The following is a 19138-nucleotide window of genomic DNA, read 5'->3' as shown; positions in this document are numbered from 1 at the left end:
GGGCAACCAGCTGACTCTTCGTGGTCCAGCTATGACCACGTTAAAAAGGTGTTCAGAAATATTCTAATAAAATGTGAGGTAACATTTAAATCATGCCTATGGCAGATGGTTGGGTTTTTTAAACCCATGGGGTTAACTGCTAATTAAAGAGAACTCTAACAAAGGCAAATGCTAAAATGCCAGAGCCTTTTTCATGGTAGAAAAGCTCCACCTCCCTTTGCTCACATTACAACGTTTGTGTCACCTCTGCCTGCTGTTACCTTTAAGTAGTTGACACTTGTACTGTAATGCTCCTATCTCCCGTTTATGAAACCTGTGTGTGTGGCAGGAGGGACCCCACAGCCTGATGGCTGGAAGCGGGCTGGGCATTGTCTGACAGCCTTGATGGGGGAAGGGAAGGAGAAGGCTCTGAGCCGGGTTCCGGCTTGAGGGAACCAGGAAACTGACCAGCCATGAGCTCATGGCTGGTCAGTTTCCGTTCCTGCAAGCCATGGGGGAGACTGGTACCAGGTTGCCCCCTGGTTCCCTGTTCCTCGCCATTCTGGGAGCCAGGAAACCAGGGCTGGTCAGTTTCCCGGCTCCTGCAAGCCCAGGCCTGGTTCCTGTCTTCCCCCTCTAAGTGCAAGGAAAATTTGAGTCGTGCCGGGTTGCAGGAACGCCTCCCCCGACCCCCGGGTTTCCAGTAACCTGCTTTGAACGCACAGAAGGCAAGAGCCACAGCTCTACAGGGCTGCTGGCATGCAGGACCGATCGCGGACCAGGCCAGGCGGCAGCTACTCCCGGGGCCTACGCCCAGCGCTTGCTGTCCGAGCGGCTTGTGGGCCCAGCCCGCATCGTTGCACCCTGCGGCGCGCCCGGCCCGGCAGGGGGCTGCGCGCTGACCAGCGGCGTAACGCGCGGGGCTGGCTCGGTGCTGCCTGGCATTTCGCTGGAGCAGAGCGAACCGCGTTGTCTCCACCCAGCCGGCAGGCTCGGCCCGATCCCGCTGTGCAAGGCAGCCTGGCGGGCTGGGTGCACGGCGGGGCGGCTCCGGCCTCAGGCTCGCCGGCTGGTCCCCCGCGAGGAGTGGGGCTGGGCGGCAGCCGGGGCGGGACTCGCTGCGAGCTGCTTCCGCCCCCAGCCGCGGCCTGACCCGGGAGTGGATCGTGGCGGCTGCGGGGCCAGCATGAGCGGCCGGCGGGAGCTGGCGGGGGAGCTGGCCCGGTTCTACACGGTCACCGAGCCGCAGCGCCACCCCCGGGGCTACACCGTCTACAAGGTCACCGCGCGGGTGAGTGGGGCGGTGGGGACCGGTGCAGCGCCTCTCTCTGCGGATCTCCCCAAGGGCCGGCAGAGAGCACCCCGGGCCTGTCCCTGGGAGTGGGGGCTCAGGAGCGTCCCTCTCCCGCCCCCGGCCTGCCCCAGGCAGTGGGGGCAGGAGCATCTCTCCCCCTATCCCTCACCTGCCCTATTCACAAAGGCAGGAGCATCCCTCCCCCAATATGCAACATGCTCCTGTAAATGGGGGGTGAGGGAAGCATCTCTCTGCCCACCCCCACCCTGCCCCTATGAATGGAGGGGTAGAGAGTATTCTCTTTCACCCTCCCCACCCCTAGGTCCCAGATCTGCATCTGTGAGTGTGGCCACAGGGAGAAAGCATCCACCCCGTGAGGGCCCACACAATGCTGCTTACACCTGCTTTGTGCCTGGAAGGGTGTGGTGGCTAGAGCAGAAACTAGCCCTATTCCTTATTCCAGACCTGCATCTAGGGGTAAAGATGCAATATGCACTTCACCACCTTCAGCTGCCTCCCACCTGTTGCTAAATGGGAGGCAAATGAGGTACAGAACATCTTCCCTTCACCCACCCATCTACCCCAGATGTGGGACAGGTTCTGAGCATTCCCACAGCACCTGTCCAGCTTCCTTAGATCTGCTGCAAGCTTTGTGTGTGGTGGGAATGGGTGGGGAGAAATGTTTTGGGGTGAAGGGAAGAAGGAAAGAGAGAGATTTCTTTATAAGTGCGTCAGGTTTTCAGTGTTTTGCTGTCAGTCATGGGATTGGAAGAAGATGATTTTGATACACCAGCAAGACATTTAAAATTAGATACATGTAATTCAACCTGTACTGCCTCCATTTTGCTGTATACTAAATTTTTTTCATTAAGTGTTAATTCAAGGAGTTAAGTCTGCTTCAATAACACTCTTCCCATGAAGATTAGCCAAATGCTTTTAAAGAGCCGTCATAACCCTGGCCCTAGGGAATGCCCTTTCCAGTGTAAAACATATCGTCTTATGCTCTTCTGGTGTTACCAGGCCTGCTGCGTCTCAAGCTTGGCTACTTGGAATGAAGGTGGTTTTTATTTTATTTTATTTATTTATTTATTTATTTATTTTAATAAGATCTTAGTTTCCTGAGGGTCACACTTCAGCAGGTGTCTTCCAAGTAAGTCTCCATGTGAGAGCCCCAAATGAATGGGAGACTGCAGGTCTGCTTAGTAGTTTCTCAGTGGCACTTGAAGCTGATTACATTAGTTTGAATTTCTGTGCCCTGTAACTGTTGTTGTTTTTTTTTTTTTCTTTTTTTTTAAAGCAAAAAAAAAAAAAGAGAGAGAGAGGCCAGAGGGAACACTGTGTTTGGATGAATGTCTCCTAAGTGCACCTCACACAAGATCAGTGCTTAATTTGTAATGAAAGAGGTGCCAAGGCTCAAGCAATTGTTTTTGCTTTAATAACCAATGTGCCAAGTCCAGAGGTCGTGGGGATATCAGCTGCCAAGTTAAGACGTGCCAGGGCTAAACCCTCTCACAAATTAAGCACTGCATAAAACCAAATGTGCTGATGTTGTGGAAAGCATTCCATACCTTCATAACTATTCCTTGGACTTGCCCTAACCTGACAGACTACAAGCTAAATATTTGTCAGTTTATTAGTGTGCATGCAGTAACTTTTTTTTTTTTTTAATGTTTCTTAAATGTGCATTGTTGGTCAGAAGCTCTGAGACAGTGCTGGTTTTTATTGTTGTTTCTGACTTAGACAGGTGTTCAGATAGCAACCTGTATCTGGTGATGTAATGCTGCTAAATGGCAGAAAATAGTCATTCTATCCGAGGCAACTGTTAATGTTGTGCTAGGACTTGTTAGTTGCCTTAAAACTGCAATTGTGAACCAGCCCAGAAGTCCTTCTAGCACAGGATCCTGTGCGCGACAGTGGTCAGTGTCAGACAAATCAGAGGGAGATGCAAGAAGCTCTGTAATGGAGAATTAGGAGCAAGAGTGAGATCCACAAAGAGCCACAGGTGTTGCAACACAGGCAGCATGGCACCTAACTTGTAGGTGCCTAGAAAATCTCTGGAACAACACTGATCCTCAAAGCTTCAGATGGGCACCTTAGTTCACGTGCTCAGGGGAAGAGAAGTGCCTTTGAATGAGATCCAGAAAGTGAACGTGGTAGGCGGCAAGTGCCCAAGCTAGCCAGCGGGGATGCCAGTGAGAAGAGTGTGTGCTAAGCACTACTGCTCGCAGAGTTAGGTACCAAAGTTCAGACTGTAGGGAGGTGCTTCTGTCTTCATAGTGGTGCATGAATGGGAATCCACTTTCGGCAGTGAGATGACTTAGGTCAGTGGTGGGCAACCTATAGCTCACAGGCTGGCTGCAGCCAATTACAAAAACGTTCTGTGTGTGGCCTGCAAGAAATTTTGTTTACCATTGCTCTTGTACAGGGTTGCCAGATTCTGCTGGTTTCTGCCCATATAGTTTTTTTTCCTTTCCACCTCCCCATTGATATTACTAAAATGATACCCATGTGAAGCGAGAGCACATCAAGTGAGGTGCGTACTGATTGCACATAATGTTACAGGAGAGCCATGAGCTCCCTTTGCATCCAATCAGAGTGCCAACTGAACCATAAGAGCACACTCCCCAAATTCTAGGTAGGCAAATGCAGTTAGCAAAATTATCCTATCCTGGGAAGTCATCTTGGTTATAACCGTCTTGAGGCCCACCGAGATGGAGGGCCACTCCTGCAGCCCAGTCATTAGTCTAGGTTGCCCATTACTGGCTTAAGCACTAAGGCATTTTTCTCAAAATGAGTTGGTCTCTTGTCTTATTGTACGCCAATTGACCGGAGGAGGCACTGGGATGGGGAAGACGCAGGCTCAATTCTGTTCTTTTGGACAAAATGAGAAACAGGATTTGAACATTCTACCTACATTTTTAGAACACTGTTCTTATATCTTAAATAAGGCATAGATTGATATGAGGCTCCTTCAGTCTCTGTCTGCTGAAGCTAATATGCTGTGGATAAGTAAAGAAGTATGACTGGAGAAGGGGAGCTGAGTTCTAGGTCTTTTACCTATTGGGTGAGGGCTGTAAACACTGTTCTGCACAGTCACTTTCTCTGTCTTTGGCCCAATGATTATTTAGTCACTGAGAAGTATCGGTTGGTCTAATTTCTGAACCTGGCCTTGGATGAAGGGGAGGATGGCTTTGGGTTGGAAGCAAAACCTGGAGATTAGGAGACCTGGTTTCAGTTCCTAGTTCCTCCAGTGGTTTCTTTGGGGTCCCCTGGGACAAGCCATGCAGCCTTATTGCCATTTGTAACGAAAGAACTTGGAGGAGCAATAAAATCAAGTGGCAGTGGGTGGGAGGATCTCATGAGTATACTTGATTAATTTTGGGAGGACATATAGAGATTCCCAGGAAGTATTATAGAAATGCAAACTGTTGTTGAAGCAATATATCTTTTCAGCTACTATTGCAGTAAAGTTTCTGCCTGTGTGAGCTGTCCCCATACTCTCTGCTCGTATAAAGAGGAGGAACTCAAAAGTTATCTGTAGAATGTGTGTGTATATTTAGCTCTCAGGCTGTTTGTTGCTGTGGCAGTGTTGTGCATTAATTGTAAGATCACAGACAAATTGAATAATGTTTTGTTCTACATGTGATACATTATACTGTCATAAGGTAATATACGATGTTTAAATACTAATTAAAGTGAAACAAAACCAAGTTTGTTTTTCTTTTTAAGTTCTGACAGAGAGAGAGCTGTGTGTGTGAGTGAGAAAAATACTTGTAGGTTCCAGTGCTAAAGAAGATTGTTGGGGGACAGAGGCACATAGGACAGTGCATTTAGGTTTCCACATCTCATCCTGATAATCTCAGCTCACAGGCTTAGCCCAAGAGGTCAATAGTGAGGTGTAATTCCATCAGTGGAACTGAAAGCAATGCCTTTTTAATTAGGAAATCAGAACCTCATCTTGCATTTCTCTCAATTTTACTCTTCACTAATTTTTTTATATTTTGCTTGGCTTACATTGAGTAAAATTACAGCGCCACCTGGTTGTAGTACATGTGCTGAATTCTCCAAATCCAAGAGAAAGCTGTATTTAAGTCATGGGGAATGTCAACATTTTATCAGGTCCCTGAAGTTGCAGGTTCTCAGCTTTTACTCCAAGTGACACATGGCAAAGTCATGCAGTTTGCAGGTGATCAGTGTAATTCAGATTTTTCTTAATTCCTCAGCCCCACAAATATTAGTTCTTTAAAATATTTTAACGTCTAATAGCTCAGAGGTGATTCACTGTACCCAAACAGCGTGCTTCAGACTTCACAAACACAGAAACGTTCACAGCTCTTGCCTCTAAGGGCTTATACTCTAATCAGATATGTAATAACTGGGGTAGGAGTAAAAACTTGACACAGTGGGGAATATTGAAAGAAGCTGTAAAGAAGTATATAAGAATATTTTATTTTAGGTAGTTATCTGACCCCACCGCTTTTTGTTTTCTCCCTCCCATCCCTGCAGTTGGTTGGCTCCATGGTTGATATGACATCACTACCACAGTGCTTGCTGGGGCTGTGTCACTCATACCGTGAACTGGTGACCTGCAGCTTTGGGGGACTGCCTGGACAAAAGTAAGGTTGACCTTCTCAGTATACTGGCTACCCCTCTTATACTAGCTATTTAGGGTATTCAGCACATTCTACTAAAGATCTGGTTTCTTTCATGTGTAAAACTGGTTTAAGAAGTTTAAGAGCTTTACTGTCAAATATTAAAATATCACTACAGTATTTGTGACTGAGGGAGCTGCATGTTGAAAGTGCTCTGAAAGTCTAAACCAAATGCACGGGTTGCATCGAAGACTTTTCTGAATACTAAGTTGAGCTAAATTTGAGAAGTAGCAACAGAGAGGTAGCTGTGTTAGTCTGTATTCTAACAAAACAGACCAGCAGTCATGGAGCCTTTAAAGACTAACAAAATAGCTTATTAGGCGATGAGCTTTTCTGGGGCAGATCCACTTCCTCTGATCTGGAGATATAACATTTGCAGCACAGCACTGATGTTTTTTTAATATAGCACTCTAAAAAAAATTGAAATAAAAAACTGACAAATCATATAGATAGAACTGTAGGGGGCTGGGGATGAGGGGTACAAAATACTAAGTGTCCTGCCTGAGATCATTATGAATATCAAAGGCAGGGAAGCTGTCTTTGTAATGCGTAAGGTAATTGCTATCTCTATTAAGGCTAAGATTCAATGTGTCTAATTTGAGCACGATCTCCAGTTCACACATCTTCCTTTGCAATCTGCTGTTAAATTCTCTTTGTTGTAGGACATATTCTCATGTCTTTAACAGAATGGCCCACTCCATTGAAATGCTCACTGACAGGTGTACGTGTATTCAGATTCCTAATGTCTGTTCTGTGTCCATTTATTCTTCAAAGTGTTTTTCCAGTTTGTCCAATATACATACCTGATGGACATTGCTGGCACATGGTGGCTTGTATAACATTGGTTGAGGTGCAGGAGCACGAGCCCCTGATCTTGTAATTAACGTGGGTAGGTCAAGTGAAGGTATCTCCACAATTAAGATGCAGACAAAGTTGGGACCGGGATTTGTTGCAAGGAAAAGTTCCAGGATTAGCATTACTGTGGTATGGCTTTCGGTTGCTAGTGAGAATTTTTCTGAGGTTAGGTGGTCATCTGTAGCGGAGAACAGGCCTCTCACCTAGGGACTCTCGGAGTGTCGCATCATGTTCCAGTACAGGTTGTAGGTTTTTGATGATGTGCTGCAGTGATTTTTGCTGGGGGGCTATAGGTAATGACAAAGGGTGTTCTGTTATTGACCTTCTTGGGCCTACCTTGAAGTGGTTGGCTTCTGGGTATTTGTCTGGCCCTGTCAATCTTTTTTTTGACTTCCCCCAGTGGGTAATTTTATGTTTTTTACGAATGCTTGGTAGAGACTTTGAAGTTTTTGGTTTCTGTCAGTAGGATCAGAGCAGACATGACTGTATCTAAGGGCTTGACTTTTCAGTTCTATTTATCTGATTTGCCAGTTTTTATTGCATTTTTGGATTTCTGTATTATAAAACCATCAGTGCTGTACTGGAAGTGTTTTATATCTCCAGATCTGAGGAAGTGGGTCTGTCTCACAAAAGCTCACCACCTACTAAATTTTTTGTTAGGTTTTTAAAGTGCTACATGACTGCTGTTTAACTTTAGGAAGCCTTTCTAAAGGTCTGAAAAAAAATTGCTTTTAGCAGGGTTGACACAATGAGGAAACTGAATGTGTAATGTGCCTTCTACTTTAAATATATTTAAACTTTTTTGTACCATGAAAGATTTTACATGCATCTGCAAAGTTAGAGAGGCATTACAGTTTCTGTATTCATTTCCAATAGTCCAGTTCAAGAAAAAGATATGAAAGGATTAGAACAAAAATTAGGTACCACAAGAAGATTGTACAGGTTGCACCTTCCTCATCCAGCACCCTAAGGACCTGACTGCTCCTAAATGAGGGAGTTTGCTGGATGAAGGGAAGTTTCCATGTACCCTTCCGGCCTGCTGCCCCTCCCTCCATACGCTGCTGGTCCACCTGCCTCCGCACCCTCAAGTCAAATCCCAGCTGCCCCTTTACTTCCAGCCTGGCTTGTGCTGGTCCCAATAGCATATGTAGCTGGGCTGCTGTCCCCAGCCCGGGCTGCTGTCCCAGTGGAGGCTGATTCTAGCCCTGGCCAGGCTGCCACCTATGGCCCTGACTCTGGTGTACTGGCTTCAGCCCCAGCTGGATTGGTGTTGTGGCTCTGGTGCTGGAGTCAGAACATCCTTGGTGCCAGTGTCTCTGTGGTCCTGTAACACTGGATGTTGCCAGACAAGAGAATGCTGGTTGTGGGCGGTGGAACCTCTGTTATGGGAGACTTTAAAAATTAGTTTCTTAATTATTTTTTTAAAAAGCTGCTAATTTTTAAAGTTGATTAGCAGCAATGTAGGTGGTAAACCTAAGATACTCTGACCAACTTAATTAACAAAGGAAAATCTGAGTCCTCTTCTATTATTCTTGTTCCAGAATCTACTGTAGTAGTTAGGTCTTGATCCTTTTGTATATGTAAGTGCACTATCCATGGACATCCTATTGATTTTGTGCACGAAAGCTGCTTGCATCAAGGATTTACAAAATATGCTGATTGCACCATTCCACTCAGATTTTTCCTGTGCAATTTTTTCATTTTTTTTTTTTCCTACAGCTTGAGATTTGTGGGGTTGCTAACCCATGTTTTCTTATGCCAACTACTTTGAATTAATGATAGGCTGAAGTTATGGAAGCATGGAGGAAGAAGTCACAGAGATTCCTGGAAAACTGTAAGGAAAATTAGAGTAAAAGTAATAAAACTGGGGGTGAGGAGGAAGGGCTGAGAGATGAGAACCATCTGTCTGCAGCATGGTGGAACCTCTAGGTCAGCAGTGCCTATTAGGCATTCAAAGATCGCCACACTTGTGGTGTTGCCTTTCCATATTTGCCACATTACCTCCCTGCTAAATAAATGCCCTCGCCCAAAGCCAGGCCTCCCCAGCCCCTGCCCCATACTAATTCAATGCCAGCAACTCACCAGAGTCACTGCCGCTGGTGTGTGCTTCTCTTACCTAGTGGTGGGGCGCTTGCACGGAGCAGGCGGGCAGCATTCCCTGCATGCGGCTTTTGGGAGGAGCAGCATTTAAAGTCTCCTAGAGCTGCATGCAGCTCGAGACCTGCATTCGCGACATCATGGTGTCCTATCCGCCACGTGTGGTGAGTGGCTAATATTTTGGACATCCGTGCTCTAGGTAGCTCAGAGGAGAAGTTTTCAGGTGATTCATGGTCCGCATTTCTGCTGTGTAGGGTACTTTTACCTCAGAAACAACACGGCAGTTCAGGGCTTGTCTTACACACACAAACCAAATTCTGCTTTGACCCACACCTTTTAATTATCTTGGTGCATGTCAGTACATGTACAGTCTTATTTGGAATTGAGTTGTCCACACACTGACTTATGGTATGAATTAAAGCTAACTCTTTGGTTTGCACATGTGTAGACAAGCCCTCAGTCGTCAAGCAATGGATGTTATTGCTTTTTCTAAGCCCACTGCAGAGGTAGGGTGTTTCAGAGGGACTGGGAACATGGGTGGGGCCCAAGGTGGCACACTGACAGCAGGGTCCGGGCAGTGTGTGGTGGATCCTGTTTTGAATTGGCGTGCAGGGCCCTGAAGGCATGGGGCCCAAGGCAGCTGCTTTGCTTTGTTCACCTTGAGTTCAGGCCAATTCTGTCAATATAGTATATTCTTTAAAGACAGCGAAGCTATTTTGCTGTCATGTGTGGGGTCCCCCCCCATCTCTGAAAGTCAGCTGTGATAAAATGTGCAGGAAATACCAACCTGTGATAGGGAGCCAGTGTACATGAGGACAATATCAAAATGCAAATAGATCTGCAGTGAACTGAGCAGTGGGGACTCTGGGTAGCATGGGAAGATTTTGTTCTAGCCTACCCAGGGTGAGGTTGTGTGCAGTTTGGATTTAAAATGGGTAGCTGTAACTAAGCCATAGCTATTACATTAATATGACTTTTCTCTGCTTCTAATAATGATTCCTTCAGGAAAGAATTGGAAGAATAGGTGGGAATATGGTCCATATGTGAGCCAGTTCTCAGTGGTCCTAATAGGAAACTTGTTTGGGGATGTGGCCCCAAGAAGACGGCATAAAGTTCTCATAAAATTGTGTGATTTATTTGCTACTATTTCTAATATAGTACTTAGCTTTGTTACTAAATACTTTTGCCTTTTTGTTCTATTTTGTATTTTGGTAGGTAGAATGTCACTAAACTAACTTAAATCTGCTGAATGCAAATTGAAAAAGAAAAGAAAATCACTGCACCTTCTATATGGTTTCTTTCTATCAGCAGCAGAATGCAAATGTTCCACTTAACTCTGCAGACTAAAATTCAGACACTGATTAGGTTTTTGTTTGTTTTGTTCTTCAGATTGTTTCAAGAAGAAATCCAGAGGATGTCCAGGAGGTAACACACATTTATACTTGTGAAAATACTTCTGTTCATGTTCTCATTACTAACTTTTTAAATATTTCACTTAATTTAGTATTGCCTGTGGTTTTTTGGTCATGGAAACAGAGCAAACTTTCTTTGTGTCCATCTGTCTTTATTTTTAATAATTCAGAATTGAATAGGTAAGGTAGCATATTGCAACTTTGCCATCAGTGAAGCAGGAGGGGGAAAAGAGGGTGAGAAATCACCAATTGTAACCACAAACAAAATTTTAGGTAGTAAAGTATTCTTTCATGATAAAACTGCTTTGCAAACTTTGCAGCTCCTGTCTCATGAGTGAAGTTGGAAATTCAGCTTTCCTTTAACCCTTATTGCTAAAATTAGAGAGAAATTCACCATCCTAGTGTAGGGCTCAGCTGCAAGTGTTCTTTTCACTCTTTGGCTGTGTCTACACTACCTCCCTACTTCGAAGGGAGGATGGTGAGTGGGTGTTGGGAGTTTAATAAACTCCCAACACCCACTTACCATCCTCCCTTCGAAGTAGGGAGGTAGCATAGACAAGCCCTTCAAGTAATAAGGGACAGTAAAGCCTGCATTATTGCTGTCTGCCTGCCTGTCAGGTGAATAGGGTAAATAGAAGAGGATGAGGGTGGTAGAGGGAGAGCACATTGCTCTAAGGTTCCTTAAACTCTCTACATTGAGAGACGAGAGAGAATTAAAATCTATTTCATTGCTGACTCTTTGGCTTCCTTTGCATGGCCTTAAAGAGAGGTCCTACTGTATACGGAATATGGCACGTAGCTGTCTTTTAGGATGTTTCTGTATTTCGAGCTGGACGTATGATTCTCAGGTCAACGAGAAACACTCATGCTAGCTCTCATTGAACAAGCATGCTAAAAATAGACTGTAGGCAGGGTAGGGTGAGTGGTGGGAGAGGCTAGCTGTGCTTATAAACGCTTTGAGTCTTTGGATGGGGATGCCTAGTCTCTCCTTACAGCTGTATTGTCTCAGATGCGCTCAGCTTTTTACCATGCTAGCTTGACGAGATCTAGTGTGCGTGTCTCCTTGAGCTGGGAAACGCCTTCCAAGATGTCATGTGCCTCTCCTGTGCTCGGTCAGTGGCTGCTGTGCTCTCCTCACCTCCGTCATACATGTGGAGATGGTTCTCAGCCTCTCTTCCTGCCCTTCCCCGGAATGTTTGAACACTCCCTGGCCGCTGGCTGGGGAGTGGGACCCAGTCCCTGCTGGTGGGGGCAGGGGCCGAGCAAGCCAGAGTTCCCCTACTCTGGCATTATTTGGCTCACTCGGGCCAGGGATAGCAGACGGGTGAGCTGGTGGCCTCTCGTCGGCATGTTTACAGCTCGCTAGGCTCCTGTCCCTCGAGCTGGGGGAGCAGCAGACTGCTTCCCATCCAGACCTTGCTGCTGGGGATGGGCTGAGAGAGCTAGCTGCCAAGGAGAGTAGCACGTTTTCTGAGGGGGAGATGTAGGGAGAGAAGGACCAAGCCCCTTTCCCCTTCCTGCTCTCAGCAGGCCAGTCGGAGGGGTGGGCCGTACATGACCATTCATGACCCCGGTGTATCCCCTCTAGACTGCATCCCCTGCATGAAGCACATGCTGTAAGTGTGATGGGGAAATATGCCTTTTATGCTGGTTTTGTTTTTGAAGTAGAAATCAAATTGATTCTTTAGGTTTTGGATGGACTACTAGCATGGACACTCTGGTAGCTTTTTCATTACATAAATGGAAAACATATCTCCTTCCCCAAACCTAGAGTGATCTGACTTACATTCTGCAATGTCTGACAAGCTTTATTGTTGCCAAACTTCTGGTACAACTTCTTAACACAGTTAAGGAGAACTCATAAGTGGCTGCCACTGCCAAATGACCTTGTGTGGTCAGAGACATGCTATTTATTAATGACTTCACAGAGGTGAGAGTTGGCTAATACAACTCCATTGCCCACTTATTTAAAATACCAGTACTTGGAAAAACTGAGCACTTGTTCGATGAACTCCTTTTGAAATCTAAAACACCATATTAAAGTTAAAGTCTATTATGCTACGTCTACACTAGAAGCATCCGTCGACAGAAGTGACTGTTGGAAGGGGTTTCTGGCAAAACTTCTGTTGACAGGTTGCATCTACACGTAAAAGCAGATCAAAAGAGCAATCCTCCCTGTCAACAGAAAGCAACTATACTGCCCAGCCCTCTCTTGACAGAACAGCTGACTGGGAGCTCTGCAAACCAGGCTGCCCAGTGAATTGGAAGCCCTGTCTGTCAACAAAGGGGCCCAGAGCATCTACATGGCTGTTTTTGTCGACAGGATACTGTTGATAAAGGCGTTATACCTGAACGTGGAGAGGTATAATGCTGCCAGTGGATGTGCCAAGTTTTGTCACAGACTGTCGAAAGCACATTTTGCATGTAGATGCTCCATGTGTTTTTTGTTTTTTTTTTTCCCCCCCGACAATAACCCAGTTTTGCTTGAAATATGTCTCGTGTAGACCTAGCCTTATACATCTATTTTTGCAGTTTGGAAAATGTGAACATCAAGCTATAAAGAGACTCCTGAGTTGAACCTGTTAATGAACATAGTCTGCCAATAACTTAATCTTCATTTTGTTGTGAAAAACTGGATTACAACAACTGTTGCTGAGCCATTCATCAGAAAAACATCTCTCTCAGAATATTTCATGATTCTAGTTTACAAATGGTTTTGAAAGTATAACACCTTCATTGTCTAGTTTATTTAATTGTTGCCTTGACCTGTGACTATAACCTTGGGGGATTTTCACTCTTTTGAGTTAGCCAAAGAAATATGAAATTCTCATGAATCATCATGAACTTGTTCATGGTTGCCCAGCTCCAATGAAGTGCATGGATACATGGTGCGTTTTCCTCACAGTAGGTGGGTATGGTGAGGTACTGTCTCAGGCCAACATCTAAAAATTTTCTTTTAAATAAAGAAGAAGAATGCCATCTAGAATACATCCCACAGAGGGGAAAGTCTGTCATGGATGCATCTTAATGACTGGGAAAATGGACCCTGCCATGGTCGATCTTCTGGAGTTTGATATAGTGCGCCTGATAGAGATACGCTAAATTGAACTTACAAGACCCTCATGTTGGCGCCGGTATTCCTGCCCCTCGTAATGCATAAGTGAACAGTCCTGTTGACTTCCCTTAGTGGAGACAGAGTGGAAGTCTGAATTAAGGGGCATCAACTCAAGCTACATAATTAACGTAGCTGGAATTGTATACCTTAATTTGACCTTCCGCTGTAGTGTAAACTTGCTCTGAATTGTGGCTGAAGGATCCTCTTCCCGCATATATCCAAGGAATGAAGTCGTGTTTGTCAGGAAATCATATTCAAAGTTGATCCCATGGGATATAAATGTATTAAAGAGACCAGACTGAGGTGTCTGCTGGACTTTAGGGTTCCTAGTATGTTGCTGAATAAGTGTAGTGAGATATTGACAGATGTTTGGCTGCATGTATGTTTCCTCTATGTGCTGCTGCAGTCTGGCACAGACAGCGCAGCCTGGCAGACCTCGAGTGAACCACACAGTTGCCACAAGATCCATTCAGGGATGAGGGCACCAGGCTGGGTTTTTTCCATGCAGCCCAGTAATAGCACCTGGCAGATACTACAAGGATACTAAGACATGTAGACCTCTGCCAATGAAAACAGCTCAGTCAGTGATAGGACTTTTCCTAGGTTGGCCAAAGATTCTTCCTCTGAAATGAATCTTTATGCCCTTAAACAAGCAAGTTAGTACCACCCACAGATGTCACCTTGTAGTTGTCGGTTTGATGAAAACTTCGGTTTTCATGTATACCGAAGTTTTGGTTTCAGCAGTGTATACTGCTGTCCTGTTCTTGGCCATAGTAGGACATGTCTGCTCCCAGCATTCTTCAAAAAAATTCCAGAGTACTGCAGCCTTCCAGGGTTGCTGGATTAAAGAGGTTCAAGTATATTGTGGCATGCTGTATATTGAAAGATGTCAAATTCAGCTATTCATGCAAAAGAAACATTGGCTCCTTTAGTTATATTTTTTTCTATACATGAAACTTTGAACATAGGACTGTACTTTCCTGACTGAAAGCCAATGATGAATCTTCTGTGAGATCTTTAGCTAAAATTGAAGTAGCAGGTAAAATCCCCACATATGGATGTACCATTATGTTTAGATTAACCACAAGTGTGATAAGGTAATTGTTTTTTATTACAATATTTGTGTCCCCCTGCATAAGATACCAACGTAAAATAGTAAGCAAATTGTTTTTATGGGAGACTAGAGAACAGGAATTTAGTTACAGCTCAGCTGCTGGAGAACCTGTTTCTTCATTTACAACATTAACGTTACTTAACATTGCTGCAGCTACTGTTGTACTTGGGCCATCTACTGTAGCCTTCCATTTCCCCTTTTTAAGAGCCCTTCTGGATGTAACCCTTTACCAAATTACCATCTGAATGTACTACCAAATACTACTGTAGGGAGAAAGAGGAGGAGATGGGACATAATGAGGTAAAGCTGTGTGTGCAGAAGGAATAAAGGAGTAACGGCAACTGTGAGTGTGTCATGTCTGACCCAGGGTGGAGAAACCAATATTTATTGAGGAAAGGACGAGTGGAAAAACTGTTACTACAGACTGAACCTTTCTTGTCCAACACTTACTCATCTGGCAACATCCATAATCCAGCATGATTTTAGTTAGCCAGATAACCACTTATCATGGGTGCGTGCTAGTTCCATAAAGTTTATTTACAGCCACCAGTCCTGGCTCTGAGAGTTCTGTGCTGTTGTTTAGCTGTAATTTACCCCTAAATGTTTTCTAAGAGCCCAGGAAGCAGTGGAAGTGTTGGTGGTCCAGAAAAGTCTCTTGTTTAGCACTGGTCAGGTTGTGCTGGACTAGGAGGTTCAACATGTTGTGCTTCAATTAGTCTAACACTGACAGTTGGCCTGTTGCATCAGAACGAATTAGGCTTTATAGAATTAGATTTAATTTTTTTACATAATTTTCAACAGACGCTTAAAACAAGCTTTTTTTTTCCCCCCATTCTTAAATTTGCAGAAATTATGAGAGAGTATCGACAGTTATTTAATGAAAGTAGACATAAAGAATAAAAAAAATTAAAGCTTTATAAACCATAAAAACACAAGTGATCAATATTACATGTCAAAACACACAAAGTAAATAATCTTAAATCAAACCATGCCTGGTTTTGCCATTCATTATTTTAGTTCCTTCTGTAATCAGCCTAAATCAGAAGTCTAGATCACTGGATTTTGATTCTAAATTTTCAAGCAGCAATTTTCTTATTGGAGGAAATATTTTTTTTCCATTCAGTGCGTGTATGAGGACATTGAATATATTAATTGTTAAGCTAGGCTTGAAAGCATTAGATTTTTAAGGATAAATGACAATAAACACACTATCACTAGAGAAGTACCCTTTACTGCACTTCTCTAGTCCTCAGATTGCATTTTGTCTTCCTTCCTCCAAATCTGATTCATCTCCAGCATAACCAGAATGCAAACCTTGTTAGCTTTGCTGAGGCAGCATCTTTGAGAGGCGTCGTTTCCCTGAGCTTGTCGGGGGATGACCGGGTAACCTTGACTCCTTTGCTTTGCTAGGTGTTCTAGATAGAGTAGTGCTCTCCTTTTGGCTAGCATGAGATCACTTGCATCAGTGAAAAACAATCTTTTGTTAGCATGAAACTGGATCTTGTGCTTTTTTTTTGATTCTGTAATACTTAATTATACTATCAAAGTGCCAACATTCCCGTAACTTAATCATGGGCTTTTCATTCGCTTGAACAGTTTTCTTTGGTTCCTCTGGGATTACATATATGTAGTGTATTAATCATGCTCATCAGAAAATGACTCCTTTCTGGTTTATTGGATTGGATACACACAAACTGAGGCATTCATAGTTACCACTTCTGAGAATGTAGGCCAGTGAACTCTCTCCCTTGGGAAACTGTAGAGGCTCCTGGGACCTGATGACTACAAACACTGTGCTTACTTTATATTGACTTTCTTGCTGGCACAAGTTTGGTATAAGGACACCAAATTGCTTGTGTAACCCCTTTTCTTTCCTCCCTGGTTTACTCAGGAGCAGGCAACACTCACTTGTGTGCCTGATGGGTTTGATATTAAAGAAGATCCTGTGTGTCCCAGTGGTGACGTTGGATAGCTGGGAATCCCCTTTCCACCCCTGATTTCTAAAGGTGTGTAAAGTGGTGGTGCCTCCACCTGGCTGACCCCTGCACACACTTAATGGTGCGCTTTTGGAAACCTCCAGGAATATTTATTCCTGTTATAATCTGGGTCTAACTCCCAAACTGCAATTATAAATAGTATATAGCTAATAGACCAAATTAAGTTGTTAAGTGAAGGTGTGTGTTAATTCTAAAGAGACAGATTACAGATGGCACGTGAATAAAATAAACATATGACTAGCATGTACACTGCCTTCAAGTTATTCCCCCCCCGGTGCGGCCCCTGCGTGTACAGTCTGTAGTTACCAAAGTTACAGTTGCTTGCTTTGGCCCCTGGCTGTTCCACTGGATTGCAGACTGTTTGGCGAGGGTTCTGTGTATCAGGTCAGGCAAAGCATTAAGCTGACCAGCCCCTCTGACCTGGAGCTGGCCTCTGCAGCACTTTAACAGACACAGATAAAGTTCCTTCCCTGCAGGTTCTCTTCTTATCAGGCTGTAGCTCCCTAAAGCAGTTCCTGGCTGGGAGAAAACTCCACAGCTGCCCTGAAGTAGTCCGTTTGATCAGCCTTAACTGTCCAAACTCAGGAAGACCACCCCCTTCTTCCCCTAGCCTTGCCAAAAAGCCCTACTTTCCTTCCCAAAGTATCATGGGAGTTTGTAGCCTCTAGAGCCAGATTGCAGCACAAAGGATCCTCCCAGTATCAGTCAGAGGTTCCTACAGATGGAGGGTCCTTCACTTGTGCACTGGCATTCTTAGCTCCTGTGTTGGTGCGGCGTGCACTCACTGGGATGCTTGTATCAGTGCACAGTGCTGTGCACCATGGGTGTGTTTCCTAGTGTTCAGCACATCAGTCTTCTTTCAGGAAGTGCTGGCAATGTATGATGGAGCAGAAATGAGTCACACAGGATAGCAGGGAGGAAGGAGCAAGCTTCCTGCAACAGTTCCCACCGCATAACTAGAGAAGGTGGGCGAGGTAATGTCTTTTACTGGGCCACTTTTTCAGCTTGTCTCTTTCATAACCTGGGACTAACACAGCTACAACTACACTTTATCCGTCCCATAATGTCTTCTGTGACCCATATTTTCTGTACCTTTTTTAAAAAAAAAAAAAAAAAGAAAAAAAAGTACATACCCACATGGCCAGCTGTCCCTGCTGTTCTGCATGAGATGTCAAAGCATGGAGCCTGCACAGTTCTGCACTATTGTCAAAAGTGTAGCAAGAACCAGAAGCATGATGCTTTCTTATTTGCAAAGCTATAAAAAAAAAACTGAATAAGCATGAGACGTGATGATTTCTTGGAGGACATTGCTGTGGGAATTCAGGGTCGATGGCAGTATTCAGAGAGCATCTGCCAATGGTGGACTGTTGGAATTAAATTGTAATGCAGGCTTGGCTTGATGACCAATAGCTGCAGAGCTTTCAAATGCACAGGACCACAATGCTGAATTATAAGAGGTGAGACACTAACAGGAGAGCTGCATTTACTGTGGTGAAGTAAGTGTCAGTCACACAGGAAGTTAGCAACACGGGATTGCTACTGCTCAGTTGGAAATTAATTCATAGTTGGAAAATTGGCTTTCAGGGGCAGTTGTCACGTAAGCATGCAGGGCCATAAATTGTCTCCTGATGTGCAGACCCTAGAGAAGACTGATTTGCAGCAAGGGGATTACTAAACTGTGGTAGTGGTGCCAAGCTGTGGCACCAGGTAATCTTGCTACAGAGCACCTCAACAGAGAGAACTATTTATGGTTATGTAAGCATCAGTGCTAGCTGGGCACAGAAGGTGCATGATGCTTGTAGCTTTCTGAGAAGTCCCAAGTAAGGACTTTCTTTCTGAATTGGTATGTTACTGTTGGCAATGATGGAATGTCATCAGTGATCCTTGAGGATCCAGTCAACCCCTTTTTCCTCCGGCTCTTGAAGCTGTATACCAGCCACCTCAATCGCACCTAGGAAAGACTGAACTATCTGCTGAGAGGTGGAGAAAACAGTTGAATGTGCAGGAGTGGCAGGTATCATAGTCTAGGGAAAGCCTGCTAAGCCTTCCCAAACTCAGGGCTTTGACTCCGTTCATGCTGTGCCCTGAGGCCCTACCTTGGCTTCCTCTCCCTCCTGAAACTGGCATATACTCATATGGCCATGGAGGAGTGGGGCTTTGTATAGTAGGGAGAGGGGGTTGCTCATTGCCCACGCGCTTTATATAAATTGAAGGGATGCTACTACTGTCTACTCATAAGATTGGACCTCAGTGAAAAAAATTCCAGTGGTTATAACTGCTTGTGATGTCCTGCTAAATATCTGTGAAGAAAAGGGGGAAAAGCTGCTGCCAGAATGGAGAATGGTGACTTACAATCCATCTGCTGAGTTTGAACACTCAACAATGATATGTGTGGCTTAGAGAAGCTTTGGAAGACTGTTTTAACAGTAAGTCACAGTAATGAATTTTGGAGTACTGTGCTTTACCAGGCCCTGGTGTGCTAGGATTTATTAGGAATTGTGTGTTGTTTACTGTATGTTGATATGGTGCTTTCAGTATTGCTAGGCATGCTGCAGCATATATTGGGAACTAATAAATAGAAATTGTTTTCCATACAGTGGAAGGTTATTGAGTAATGAAAACA

The 19138-nt window shown here is 44.5% G+C and overlaps 1 protein-coding gene across 4 annotated transcripts in view; it reads left to right on the top strand.

Moving 5' to 3' along the window:
- The first annotated feature begins 1051 nt into the window (after nt 1-1051).
- RPS6KC1 (ribosomal protein S6 kinase C1) overlaps nt 1052-19138 on the top strand; it is a 127247-nt gene continuing 109160 nt past the window's right edge. Inside the window, exons 1-4 of one of the 4 annotated variants that reach the window (XM_074989988.1) lie at nt 1052-1270; nt 5780-5889; nt 8563-8614; nt 10267-10302. In XM_074989988.1, the coding sequence (XP_074846089.1) occupies nt 1166-1270; nt 5780-5889; nt 8563-8614; nt 10267-10302 (303 nt within the window). In that variant the 5' untranslated portion in view covers nt 1052-1165. The remainder of the gene's footprint in view (nt 1271-5779; nt 5890-8562; nt 8615-10266; nt 10303-19138) is intronic. The other 3 variants (XM_074989987.1, XM_074989990.1, XM_074989991.1) reach the window with 3 other exon arrangements.

The sequence above is a fragment of the Carettochelys insculpta genome, chromosome 3 (genome assembly GCF_033958435.1).
Source record: "Carettochelys insculpta isolate YL-2023 chromosome 3, ASM3395843v1, whole genome shotgun sequence".
Taxonomy (NCBI): Eukaryota; Metazoa; Chordata; order Testudines; family Carettochelyidae; genus Carettochelys; species Carettochelys insculpta.
Note: the sequence above shows the minus strand (reverse complement) of the source record. Positions and strands in the feature narration are given on the sequence as shown.